The following is an 11,903-nucleotide window of genomic DNA, read 5'->3' on the forward strand; positions in this document are numbered from 1 at the left end:
ATATAATCTAAGACTGATTATAATTTTGACTCAAGTTTAATCCCATTCTGATGATTATATAATATATTAATCTGATGATATAATTGATGAAGATATTATCTCTATCTTATTTAGTACTCAATACTTTGATAGCTTATTATTAGATTTTCTATTTATTACTATTAATCTAATGAATCTATCACTGCTGTTAATCTATCTATCACTGTCAATCTATCTATTACTGTCAATCTATCTATCACTGTCAATCTATTTATTGCTGTTAATCTATCTACCACTGTCAATCTATCTACTGCTGCTAATCTATTGCTGCTAATCTATTGCTGCTAATCTATCACTGCTAATCTATTACTGCTAATCTATTGCTGCTAATCTATTGCTGCTAATCTATCACTGTCAATCTATCTACTGCTGCTAATCTATCATTACTATCAATCTATATAGAATAAATCATAATTTTATTTAATTTCATTTTGTAAAAATGAAATCAAATAAGACTAGAATTATTAATTTATTAGTAGAATATAATCTAAGACTAGATTTATAATATAAACAGTGTAAAGTAATTAATTTACTAAACACTATATGAGATCAGAACTAAGATATCTAATAATAAAATTAAAGAAAAATCTGATCTCAGTTTTATGTATAATCACACAGTCAGTTTAAAGATTCTATAAATATTCTAATCATTATTAACTGACTCAGTAAAAATATAATACTATAGCTCTGTAATAAAATAAATACTGAGATTATTATAGATATCTTCATCAGAAACTCATTCTATTATATATATAGTCTATTTTTATTTATTGTATCAGACAGAGATAGTTAATTTATTAGTATACTCTAAATCTATATATATCAGCTACTGAAAATTAAGTAAAAGTTGTCAATAGTATATTATTTAGAGACTGATAAAGCTACTGAGAGAATAATATAAATAGTTAAAAATATTCTTTAAAAGTTCTATAATTATATATAAAATGACTGAAGCAATCTGCTGTTATATACTAAAATCACTATAAACAGCTGAGATTCTACTATAACAGATGTAAATTTATTCTTTCTTCTATATAATTATAATTTAGAAATTCTGAACTTCTCTGAGATTTCTTAAAAGATTATATATATCTGCAATTCTGTGTAAACAGTAGAGAATATAATCAGTAAATTTAAAAAAATTTATAAATAAGCTAAAGCTTTAATAATTAGCATTCAGTAGAACTATAAAAATCAAATAAATATCAGAAAAAGTTTCACAATCTGATATAATATAGAAGACAAGATTTGATTAGATCTCAAAAATATAAAAATAAATCATCTTTTATATATACTGAATTATCATTATATTAAATATACAGTAGTAGAAGTATTAGATATTTATAACTATTAACTAAATATTTTATTTAATATTTATAATATTTTTTATATAAATCTATTCTAATTTACAGCTGAGAATCTATTTCTCTTACAGAAAATTTTTAACTGATAATTATCTATTATTATAGAAGAAGATAATAAACTTAAATAAAAAATTAAAGCAATTCTCAGCAATAGAATTAATTATTATCACTGTGAATATTTTATTAAATAAATAGAATATAATTATTTAATTTAAGAATCTGTATTTATTATAAAGAACATTATTATATTTGATATCTATAAATTCTCATTCATCTCAGTAGAGAGGAATAATATAATGAGTTAGTATTTATTAGCAGTTAACTTATACAATCAATCCTCTATTATATACTTATATACTCATATATACTCATAAAATTCTCTCACATCTTCTTATAATTCTGTTTTATAATTATATATATCTTAATATTCTAATAATTCTTCTACTCTGTGTTTCTTCAGAGTATAATTTTTAATATTTCTTCTATTCTAATTTTTTTATCTATAAAAATCTTCTTATACAATCTCTTTCTCTGATCTTCTTTCTCTTTCTTTTTTTAATTAATTTATAAACTATTATCAGAATAGTGTCAAGTTTGTTGATAGTGCTATTGAAATAGATTATATAAACTGTATAGATAATATAAATAATTTAATCTACAACATTGATAATATCTGCTTAATCAGTAGCACATCTGTTACAATTTTCAACTAGTAGTTATCTATTATTATAGAAAAAATAATAAATTTGAATAAAAAATTGAAATAATTTTCAGTAATAGAATTAATTATTATTATTATAAATATTTTATTAAATAAATAGAATATAATTATTCAATCTGAGAATCTATATCTGTTATAAAAAATACTATTATTTTTAGTATTTATAAATTCTCATTTATTTCAGTAGAAAAAGATAATATAATAAGTTAATATTTATTAATAATTAATTTATACAATTAAATCTTCTACTGCTCATTCATTTTTTTATATACTTTTATATATTAATAAAACACTTTCTTTTTATAATTCTGCTTTATATTTATGTAGTTTTTAATAAATTTTTTATATAATTTTTAATATTCTTTTATTTTATATCTTACTGCAGTGTAATCTTTAATATTTTTTTATTTTAATTTTTTTTTTTATAAAAACTCTCTTTATATAATCTTTTTTTCTAATTTTTTTCTTCTTTTTTTTAATTAATTTATAATCTATTATTAAAATAATATTAAGTTTGTTGATTGTGCTGTTGAAATGAATTGTATAAACTGTATAGACTATATAAAGTATTATAAACAGTATAAACAGTTCAATTTACAACAATAGTAATATCTGCTTAATCAACAACACATCTGTTACAATTTACAAAGTTCTTATACAATTTAAGAAGTTTCTTATATGACTTTTTAAAGTTCTTAAATTCCAATTTTTCTAATATCTTCTTGATATCTATTATACTGATAGCAAGTATTTGAATATTCTTCTTTTTATATATTTAATAAGTTAATAGCTTGAATACTTCTGCTGATATCTAAGTAAGATCAATAATTTTATCAATATTCTTCTTATAAATGTGATCATCTTCTGAGAAAATGAGGCAACAGTTGTATACATTCAATAGGGTTTCAAATTCTGTAAGCTATAACAGACTGAGTATTAGATTATATTCAAGGTTCTGTACTTCATATATATAAACATTTGGAATTGCTGAAACACGCTCCTCTCGCCAGATATTTGCTTTCGCCCGCGATGGAGGACTTCCCTATTCGAATTGGATCTGCTACGTTTCACCCAACAAACTCATCTCAGTGAATGTCATTATACTCACCTGGATCATTGGCACTATCATTGCCCTTATTCCACTTGAGTTTACGGTTGCCTTTCTGAATATCCTGGCAATCTCCGCAGCAGGACTGATGTCCTTGTATATCTTGTGTATCTTGTGTATTCTTGCTCGTCTCTGCAACCGCGACTTCGGCCCCTCGCCCTACGGCAACCTCTCGCATCCACCATCTTTTTACTCTGGCCATACCCCCGGGAATGTCCTCAATGTTGTGGCAATCATGTTTCTCACTTGTTTTCTGGTTGCCGCATGCTCCCCAAGTGCTCCGAGTCCAACACCAGACGCGATGGCTTGGGCCTCTGCAGCTCCAGGAGGCACTGTTATCATCGCACTCGTGGCGTATGTGTTTCGAGGGAGGAAATCCCTGGGTCCAGATGTTAAGAGGGTATTTGATGAGCTGGAGACGACCACTGTCCCTGTCCAGGAGAAAAAATTGTAACTACTCGATGTCCGATTAAGCCCGTGCATATAGTGCAATCTAGTATTATGATTGCTGTTTCCATGATGGATAGAAACGAATCAGACAAAAGTGAGAACGATGAACATTCCCACTTAAAGGCTAATCAAGTGATAGTGCTGAACATGGGAATCAAATCGACTTTTAGTCAAGCCTGGGATGCCCTACTGAGATGCATAATGTGGCGATCATAAACAAGCCTGATTATGAAACTATGGAGAAGGAAAGAAGCACTTGAAACCGGCAAACCACATCAATACAATGCAACCACACATGAAACTAGAAAACAAAGGCCTTGACTCGTGAAGGAAGGGAAAATAAACAACTAACAGCAGGTCATATTGACCATAGGAATGCATGGTTGGCTGGATAAGGATTCCCATTTGACCAGTGCGAGCTGGTCCGCAGTTCATTTGTTCGGCTCCTCTGCATTGGATGCCTCCGCGTCCGATGACTTCTGCAAGCTTGCCGAGATTGCGGCTTCCGTTTTTCCATGTCGGGAGAAGAACTCTTTCCAGGTTCTGTTATTACGGGCATGAATTGAGAGGAGTCTTGTGCCAGAACTGGTGTGGTATCCGACAGTGACGACTTTCTGTTCATCAGACTCGTCTCTGCTCGATGTATGCGGCATTGTGCCCCTTTGGATGCTTTCATTAGGATGTATTAGAAATGGGGTGACAAATATTTCTTACTGGATCTGCGCATAAGCAACTCGAGGATACTGCGAAGCCTGGTCAGCATCATCGTCATTATGGGATTACCTCATGAGCCCTACCTTCTTTTCAATGCTCCCGCTCGCAATGTTGACTGTCTTCATGAACTCGGGTCCTGCCTCTAAGCCGAGCGTCTCGAGGGAGATCCCTTTGTACACCATTTGCATGGCCTTGGTGGGGGTAAACATCTTTTTGAAGGCGTGTTAGGTTTGGTTGGGGGAAGAAGAGTAGCGTTATGTTTCTTCAAAAGATTGTGGATAGAACAAACAGATTATTGATCATGATGCTGGGGAAAGAAGAAAGGATTGTAGACAAAAGTATGGTGCTTTTTATCCTCCATTTGACAGCAGACAACCCCAGGCGGTGGCTATTCTTGTCCATCGAATGGTCCTTCAGTTGTTTCAGCATGTGCATCACACAGAATTTGAACAACCTCTCATTGGAGAAGAGAAACTGGATATATTTGGGGTATCATGCTGTTGTCTGTCAGTGCTTCCATTTCTGGAGTCTTGCATTTAGGCAGACATTCAAACACTTTCCATTGGCACTGGGAAGTTGGAGAGTGCCTTGTGGATATGCTGTTGGAGGCCGGCGCGTAGACTGCGGGGGATACTAGGAGTTGTTTCAAGAACCTCAAGTTTCTGTTGGTGGTGAGAAGTTGGGAAGACGTTCATGCTTGTATTCCTGAACCGCTCGCAGCCGACGCTGAGAGGCGGAGAGGGCTGGATTCGAAAAGCTTTTCATTGGCCGCGAGAAATGCAAGTAGCAAGGAGTTTTGGTTGAGGTCAAGGTGGAAAGGGGCAGCACTTGGTCGAAAGTTTCACCATTGGCTGGGGCAAAAGAGCTCTCTCGCACCAGTGCTATGCTGGTAGTAGAGGGGACGAACCAATCCATATCCCCAACACCTACCTACTGGGATCTTCCCGAACCCAACCTCCTCCACACCACACCTGCACATTCTGTGTAGCCGCCCATCACCTCACAGCGCACTTTGGCGCAACCCTTATTTGGGTACAATCATCATGCGCGGAGGCTCTTTTCGTCTACCTGCTAGTATTATTACTTCCCCGCTCCTCGCATTCCCAAACACCCGTCCTGTCTCGCTGCCCATTTCCCTACTCCACTTTTGGCCAGCAGCAGTCAGGACCATGGCTTCAACCTCTCACTCACCTCCACGCAGATTCCCTTCGTCGGGGTTTGTGGTTCTCGACCCAAAGCTGAAGGTAGAAGAGGAGGAACTACCCTCCTATGTTCCAGGAGATTTTTACCCAGTTACAATTGGTGAGGTCTTCGTGGAGAGATACCAAGTAGTAGCTAAACTTGGCTTTGGTATGTCGTCTACAGTTTGGCTTTGTCGGGACCTTGTGTTAGTATTTCCCAAAATATGCGCGCATGCTGTGACTTCAAGATGACCAACTTTCCTGTTAGGGATCATCAATATCTATCTCTCAAAGTATGTACTTCACACAAACAGCAAAATAATGAGATTACCATCTGCAACCATCTCAAGGCGAGCAACATCGAGCACCCCGGAACACCATTTGTTCGCATGATACTCGATTCTTTCAACATCATGGGTCCAACTGGGAACCAACACCAGTGCTTGCTTTACCAACCTCTTGGGATGAGCTACACGGAATTTCTTGATTTGTTTCCCAACAAGCAGATGCCTGAGACCCTGCTTCAGAGGAGCATGCAGTTGATACTCTTGGGGCTAGACTATTTACATAAAGCCAAGGTTGTCCACACAGGTACATTTTCCTTATCTGGTACATACAATGCAATCCTGGGACCCAAGTACTGAGATTTCTAGACATATCTGCAAATAACATTCTCCAAGGGATCACCAATCTTACAGCCCTTTCTGAAATTGAAGAGGGTGAGGCCAGCCAGCCAATCGCTAGAAAGGTTCTTGATGACCGCACGATCTATATCTCGCGACCCATGCCGATAAACACAGGATTACCTGTTCTCTGCGACTTTGGTGAAGCCCACATCGGTGACAAGCACAATGGCGATGTCATGCCAGGGATTTACCGGGCCCCGGAGGTTATTCTGGGCATGGAATGGGATTGTAAAGTGGATATTTGGGCAGTCGGCCTCACAGTAAGGAGATTATCTCTGCCAAACATTCTACGCATGTGAGGTGCGACTAATTTTGTTGTTCAAGACCTGGGATCTCCTCGAAACGGGAAACCTTTTTTTTGCAAGAAAAGACGGCCTACTGAATGATGAACAGCACCTAGCTGAAATGGTGTCACTTCTTGGGCCCCCGCCTCGAGAGTTCATAAGACGAAGCAACAAGTGTCTTCAGTACTGGGATGAAAATGGTACGGTTATAACCTAGCAATTGCAAACTATCTTGCATGCTAACAAGTGTTGTCTGTAGCAAACTGGAAAGGATCTATTCCTATCCCGGAGCAATCTTTTGAGATTCGCGAGCGGAGCCTGGAAAGGGATGCCCGTACCATGTTCTTACATTTCCTGCGATCGGCGCTCGCATGGTTACCTGAAGAGAGGCTTCCAGCCGAAGATCTGGCACGGCACGCATTTCTTATGCAGCCCCTACTGGCTGCAGGTGGTCCGAAACATCATCCTTAATAATTTGGTTCAATAACTAGGTTGTTAGGTGTGTGATTTATCTCGCATTGGATCTTTTCGCAGGCTGTGTCGAATAAGTCGTCTCGAAACAGCGAATTCTGCGGGACAATCTGATCTGTGGTAAGCAATGCTTCGATAAGAAGACTACTTTCATCTGTAATCCCAACACGCGCTTTCTTCATAAAGCTGCCTTTTGTTTCAAGAATAGTTTGGTAGTGGGGTTTCCGTATGGAGCACTCTTTTCCTCTCTTTGTTTTTCTTTGCCAGATCCTTTATGGTGAAGGGAAGATGTTGATTTCTTCGTTGAAGGAAGGGAACTCATACTGATGTCCTGGCTAAAATACCTCTGGGGCCAATATCCTTTCTGAATTCAATTATGTATTGAATTAAGTTTGTTTTTGGTGGCATCACTCACTGACTTCTGAATGAATATATCCTCAGCAGCAAGAAACATTTGCATTCATCTTTGAAGCTTGACTTGAAAATGAAGTGGTTCTTTCATGTCTCATTTCTGTTTTCAATCTTTTACTTGTGGAGGGTTTGAGGGGTTTAGATTGAATCTGAATACTGAGTTAGTTTCAGAGCATAGTAAGGTAGGGATAACATGCCTCCTTTCCAGCTGTATTGTTGGTTGAAGAGGGATACGGATGCTCGTGCTGGGTGTTTCTGCTCAATTCATGACATAAATGTCTTAAACGGACGCTTCTGTAAATAGGCCCTTGTGGAGGCTTTGTGATGCCTCGGGGTTGCTTTGCTATTGATGGTCAGTAAAAGTGATCTGGCAAAAACAGCAACCCACTGGATAGAGCTCGGATTTGGATAGCTACGAAGCGTGAATACCTATTACCTTTTGCCCCTAGCGGCAAAACTTCCTGCCTGCTTTTTCGGACGTTGGCCTCCACTCGACGGTTAGGCTTTTGTTTTTTAGGACTCGTGGACATATCGAGGGGAAGAGGCAGGTTGTGTTTTATGCATTGGAACAGGGGATCTGTGCAGCACTGCGAGGGGGAACAGGTCGGCGGGGCGCCAACGACTGAGCAAAGGAGATTTTTGGCCAAAGGAGGGACAGTCACCCTTCAACACATCAAAGTAGCTCTGACCTGTGCCGAAGAATTTGAACGAGACTTCCTTGGCCCAGGAGCTGTCGACAATATGAGAGCGTACACGTAACAGCTGTTTAATGCAAGAGGTCACCTACTGATGCGGTGGCCAATGTTGAGGAGGGGGTGAACAAGATAAGTAAGGGACGAATTTGAAGAGGGAGAATCTGTGGGTGCAAGGTGTAGTCAGCTGCGGGAACTTGCCGTGACGAGGTAATGAATTGAAAGTTCAAAGGCCCTGTTTTCGGTTGTTGGACATCCTCAACCCCTTAACTTGCTTTGTCCTTTCAAGTCATCTTTTCAAGTTGCCTTCATCTTTAGAGTCTTTCCATACCAAACGTTACCGTGCTCAACTGTGTATGACTGTTTAAAATATCCCGCTTTTGCTCTGCCCATTGGTATGGCTGTCCGGGCACAGCTTTCTACGTGTTAGCAGGATGAAAGCCGTGAAGGCGAAAGGAAATTGGAGCTGTATAGAGTCTGGAGAAGAAAGCAGGACGTTTATACAGATTTCGGAGCATCAAACCTTGGCTTCTCCTGGCTTCTCCGGGCTTGGCGCACAGCATTCCTCCGTTAACTAGCAACAAAATTTGCTTGTCCACCAATCAAACTAAGCACAGTAAACGATATCAGAAATACATTCTGTCTCTTCTCTCAATTTATCTTAGATTTCTCAGCCAAGGGTGTCTTGGGACGGGAGAACATATCCACCCACATAGTCATTGCTAAAAGGTTTCCCTCGGTTGATCCAGTCAGTAGACAAGGGAGGGGCAGGGGTTCTGTACATACCGATGATGAAATAGCCAACATATCCAGGTATGTTCTTGTTAATATCTTCTTTAGGCCAGTCCTCTGTGTTCTACGCCTCCACCTGGCAGATGACAGTAGATAAAACAAGATGAGTCACCAAGGGGAGGAGGTACAAGGGAACCATGCGGTTATCTTCATAAAGCTCACCACAAGTAAGCTCTTGTGTTCGGCTCATCGCGAAAGAATTAGAGAGGAGATAGGGCCGGTTGACACACCTTGGATTATTCCTCGTATCCCCCAAAGGCTCAACGGAACAGCAAGCACAATTTCGATCATGACAAACAGCTTAAAGAATGGGGGATCCCTGACATATAGAGGATCATTGTAGTTGCTAACATAAAAGTCATAGATTGCTCTTGACCAGTGGGGAAATAATCCTGCAGGATAGAACGGCACAAGGTCGATAGCTATTTATTTTGCCATGGTATTTCCTTCCCAGAATTAGGATGTAAAGTTGCTAGCGAACATGGAATGAAAGGAATAGTTATGGTATACCAGCGTGCTGGGAAACGTAGCAACGTACCAAAAGCAAGAAAAACGGTCGTGGACAGAAAGCCAACGTAGAGAATATCCGACTTTCGACTCCAGATTGACCTGGGCTGGGCACTTTGAGAAGAGGTGCTAGCCATGGTGCTTATTTACTTTAGGCTGTCCTTTTTTCCACATACACCCAAATAAACAATCCAAAAAAGAAAAGAAAAGCAAAAATAAAAAAGATAACATACAAAAGCCCGGATTCGCTGGTGGTCACCCACCCAACTACTAACAGGCCGGCAAGTGGCTTGAGTACGGCTGAGCGGACGGGAAGCCCTATTTTCCACTTCCTATGTTCGTATGTGATAGAACATAGCGTAGTTTCGTCTAATATAGTTGGAAACTCTCATGGTTATTTGAATTTTGCTATAGATCGGCGTCTCGGTATGCAGCTTGACTCCCCAAGGCAGTCCACTGAACAAGCCACCATCAAACCAGCCAATACCTGTTTCCCTGATGTATACAAATCTATCACATCGGGGGGTTGTGAAAGAGCACACCTGGGGCATTTGTCCCCATCTTCGGCAATCCACTTTTTCAATAGACCAGTTTCCCTAGGGGAATTCTCTTTCAAGACGCTCGTGTTTTAACAGTTATATTTTCATTAATTGATCCTTTTGATTTAGTCGTAGGCTTGGTATCTCAAATCAAAAATAAAGATAAAGTATAGGAGTGAAAAGCCCTGTGACCACGCTGGGGATCTGACTACCGGACAAGATATAGCTCAGGTGAAACAGAGCAATGTCGAAAGGAGAAGTAAAAATCTGTAAAAAAAAAAAAAAAACAAAAAAAAAAAAAACAAGCGGACAAGCCAAAGGCTAAGAATATAGCGAGCAGGCAAATTGCATAGGAAACATGCTAAAACAATCACGAAGCGCTTTAGAATTTATGAAAAAGCCGCCCAAGGGCCATTAATATTCTGCGCAGCAATACCATGACACCAATGGAAATAAGAGAGAGTCACCTTGAAGATCCCCCAACAAGTAATGATCTCAAAAGGCATGGGCGTCACCAAACGGATCAAAATAAGAACTGAGAGAAAGGTCGCCCCAGGCATCCTCAGCAACGTCCTCTCCAGAATGAAGAAGAGCCGTGCGAGGAATACTGGTATATACCAGCGAATTAATACATTGGCTTTGTCCGAAGACAATGCCATTGTACCCGTTTGGCATAAGATTTCTAGGGCAAACTAGAGCAATCGCCTCAATGGTGACTGTAGTGTTCGAGAGGGCAACTAGGATTGTCACCTGAACAGCTGTCCCACTCTCAGAGCGATATATGTCGTTCTCCTCATTTTCAAGACGACGACGGAATGGTTCGGAAAGAAGGTCCGCAGAGATTATAGTTCGGTGTGCTCCGGTATCCCAGATCATATTCGCTTCCGGCAAAATTTCAGAGGATTCAAATTCATCGTCTATGGGGCAGACTCTAATATGTGCTTGAACAAGTGGTAAGACGTTGTCTAAAAGGCCTGCCCTATTGTTGATAATATAGGGTGCAGTATGATTCGATGGTGATTGTCGATTCTCCTTTAGGAATTCTTCTTTGAGTTTCTTTTGCACTTCTTTTGACGGCATTCCAGGGTATGGCAGAGTAGACATATCATAACTTGTCCGTATACGGAGGCCAGGTTTCTTTTCGCTAGGCTGGGGAGCCTCCTTGTCCCCACGAACGTTCTCAAGCGCCATCTGACACCAGATCTCCTTCTGGCGACGGGTACGAGGGTTAACAAGGAATACGTCCCCTTGGGTACCCTGAATAGCAGCCGTTGCCTTCTGAATCCCTTCAGACCAGGAGACGATCTGCGGAAGTTCAACGAGGGTGTCGGGCTTGTGCTGGTTAAGAGCGACACCAACCTGTCTTAATACTTCGCCAGAGGTGAGACGGATCATCGTGACTATCTCGATTGCGTCTCCTGATCTGAATTGATTCAAACCACTCTCTTCAAGATACCTGCTGCAGTACACTCACAGTAAATTTGGCTGACGTAGTTTAGTAGTTAGATAGAATGAAACGTGTCACTTCCTTAGGTGGGTTAGATGTGAAGAACGGCAACCAGCTGGAGCAATACTGGAAATATTGATATACCCAGAATAATTCAAACGAGCTGTATCCGAGTTAAATATAGCATAGTGGAAGTGGTTAATGTTGTGGAGGATGGGGTAGAATGGAGCGCGTCGTTGAAGTTTTATATTGGAGGTGGCAAAAATCCGCACAGCATGACTATTTGGGCAGGCGAAGGTTTGTGCCATTGTCACGGTTTAGAACAACCAAAAATGACCCGTTGACAAAGTATCTAAAATTTACTGAAATGTTCCGTATGCTCATCTATCATTATTCCCTGACCAACTAGTTAACAAGTCCTGAGCTCTCCTCCAGCCGACATGATTCGAGTTTCACCCTGCTTCCCTGACCAACACTTCCTGTTTGAGGATAGATCA

General features: G+C 39.3%; 5 protein-coding genes across 5 annotated transcripts; 2 read left to right on the forward strand and 3 right to left on the reverse strand.

Moving 5' to 3' along the window:
• Positions 1–2,996: 2,996 nt before the first annotated feature.
• HCBG_08462 (uncharacterized protein) lies at positions 2,997–3,686 on the forward strand (the record flags this gene model as incomplete). The annotated part of the gene is made up of 2 exons (XM_045435511.1): positions 2,997–3,038; positions 3,135–3,686. 2 exons carry the CDS (start codon positions 2,997–2,999, stop codon positions 3,684–3,686), a joined length of 594 nt encoding a protein of 197 aa, XP_045283611.1.
• A 427-nt stretch (positions 3,687–4,113) lies between these two features.
• Positions 4,114–4,605, reverse strand: HCBG_08463 (uncharacterized protein; the record flags this gene model as incomplete). The annotated part of the gene is made up of 3 exons (XM_045435512.1): positions 4,114–4,342; positions 4,397–4,425; positions 4,480–4,605. 3 exons carry the CDS (start codon positions 4,603–4,605, stop codon positions 4,114–4,116), a joined length of 384 nt encoding a protein of 127 aa, XP_045283612.1.
• An 834-nt stretch (positions 4,606–5,439) lies between these two features.
• Positions 5,440–7,018, forward strand: HCBG_08464 (protein kinase; the record flags this gene model as incomplete). Its single annotated transcript, XM_045435513.1, has 5 exons — positions 5,440–5,746; positions 5,872–6,168; positions 6,231–6,523; positions 6,588–6,747; positions 6,807–7,018. 5 exons carry the CDS (start codon positions 5,440–5,442, stop codon positions 7,016–7,018), a joined length of 1,269 nt encoding a protein of 422 aa, XP_045283613.1.
• Positions 7,019–7,942: 924 nt separating this feature from the next.
• Positions 7,943–9,557, reverse strand: HCBG_08465 (uncharacterized protein; the record flags this gene model as incomplete). The annotated part of the gene is made up of 4 exons (XM_045435514.1): positions 7,943–8,191; positions 8,217–8,356; positions 9,144–9,335; positions 9,452–9,557. 4 exons carry the CDS (start codon positions 9,555–9,557, stop codon positions 7,943–7,945), a joined length of 687 nt encoding a protein of 228 aa, XP_045283614.1.
• An 897-nt stretch (positions 9,558–10,454) lies between these two features.
• HCBG_08466 (uncharacterized protein) lies at positions 10,455–11,354 on the reverse strand (the record flags this gene model as incomplete). Its single annotated transcript, XM_045435515.1, has 1 exon — positions 10,455–11,354. One exon carries the CDS (start codon positions 11,352–11,354, stop codon positions 10,455–10,457), a length of 900 nt encoding a protein of 299 aa, XP_045283615.1.
• Between the last annotated feature and the right edge of the window lie 549 nt (positions 11,355–11,903).

Source organism: Histoplasma capsulatum (assembly GCF_000150115.1).
Source record: "Histoplasma capsulatum G186AR genomic scaffold supercont2.16, whole genome shotgun sequence".
Taxonomy (NCBI): Eukaryota; Fungi; Ascomycota; class Eurotiomycetes; order Onygenales; family Ajellomycetaceae; genus Histoplasma; species Histoplasma capsulatum.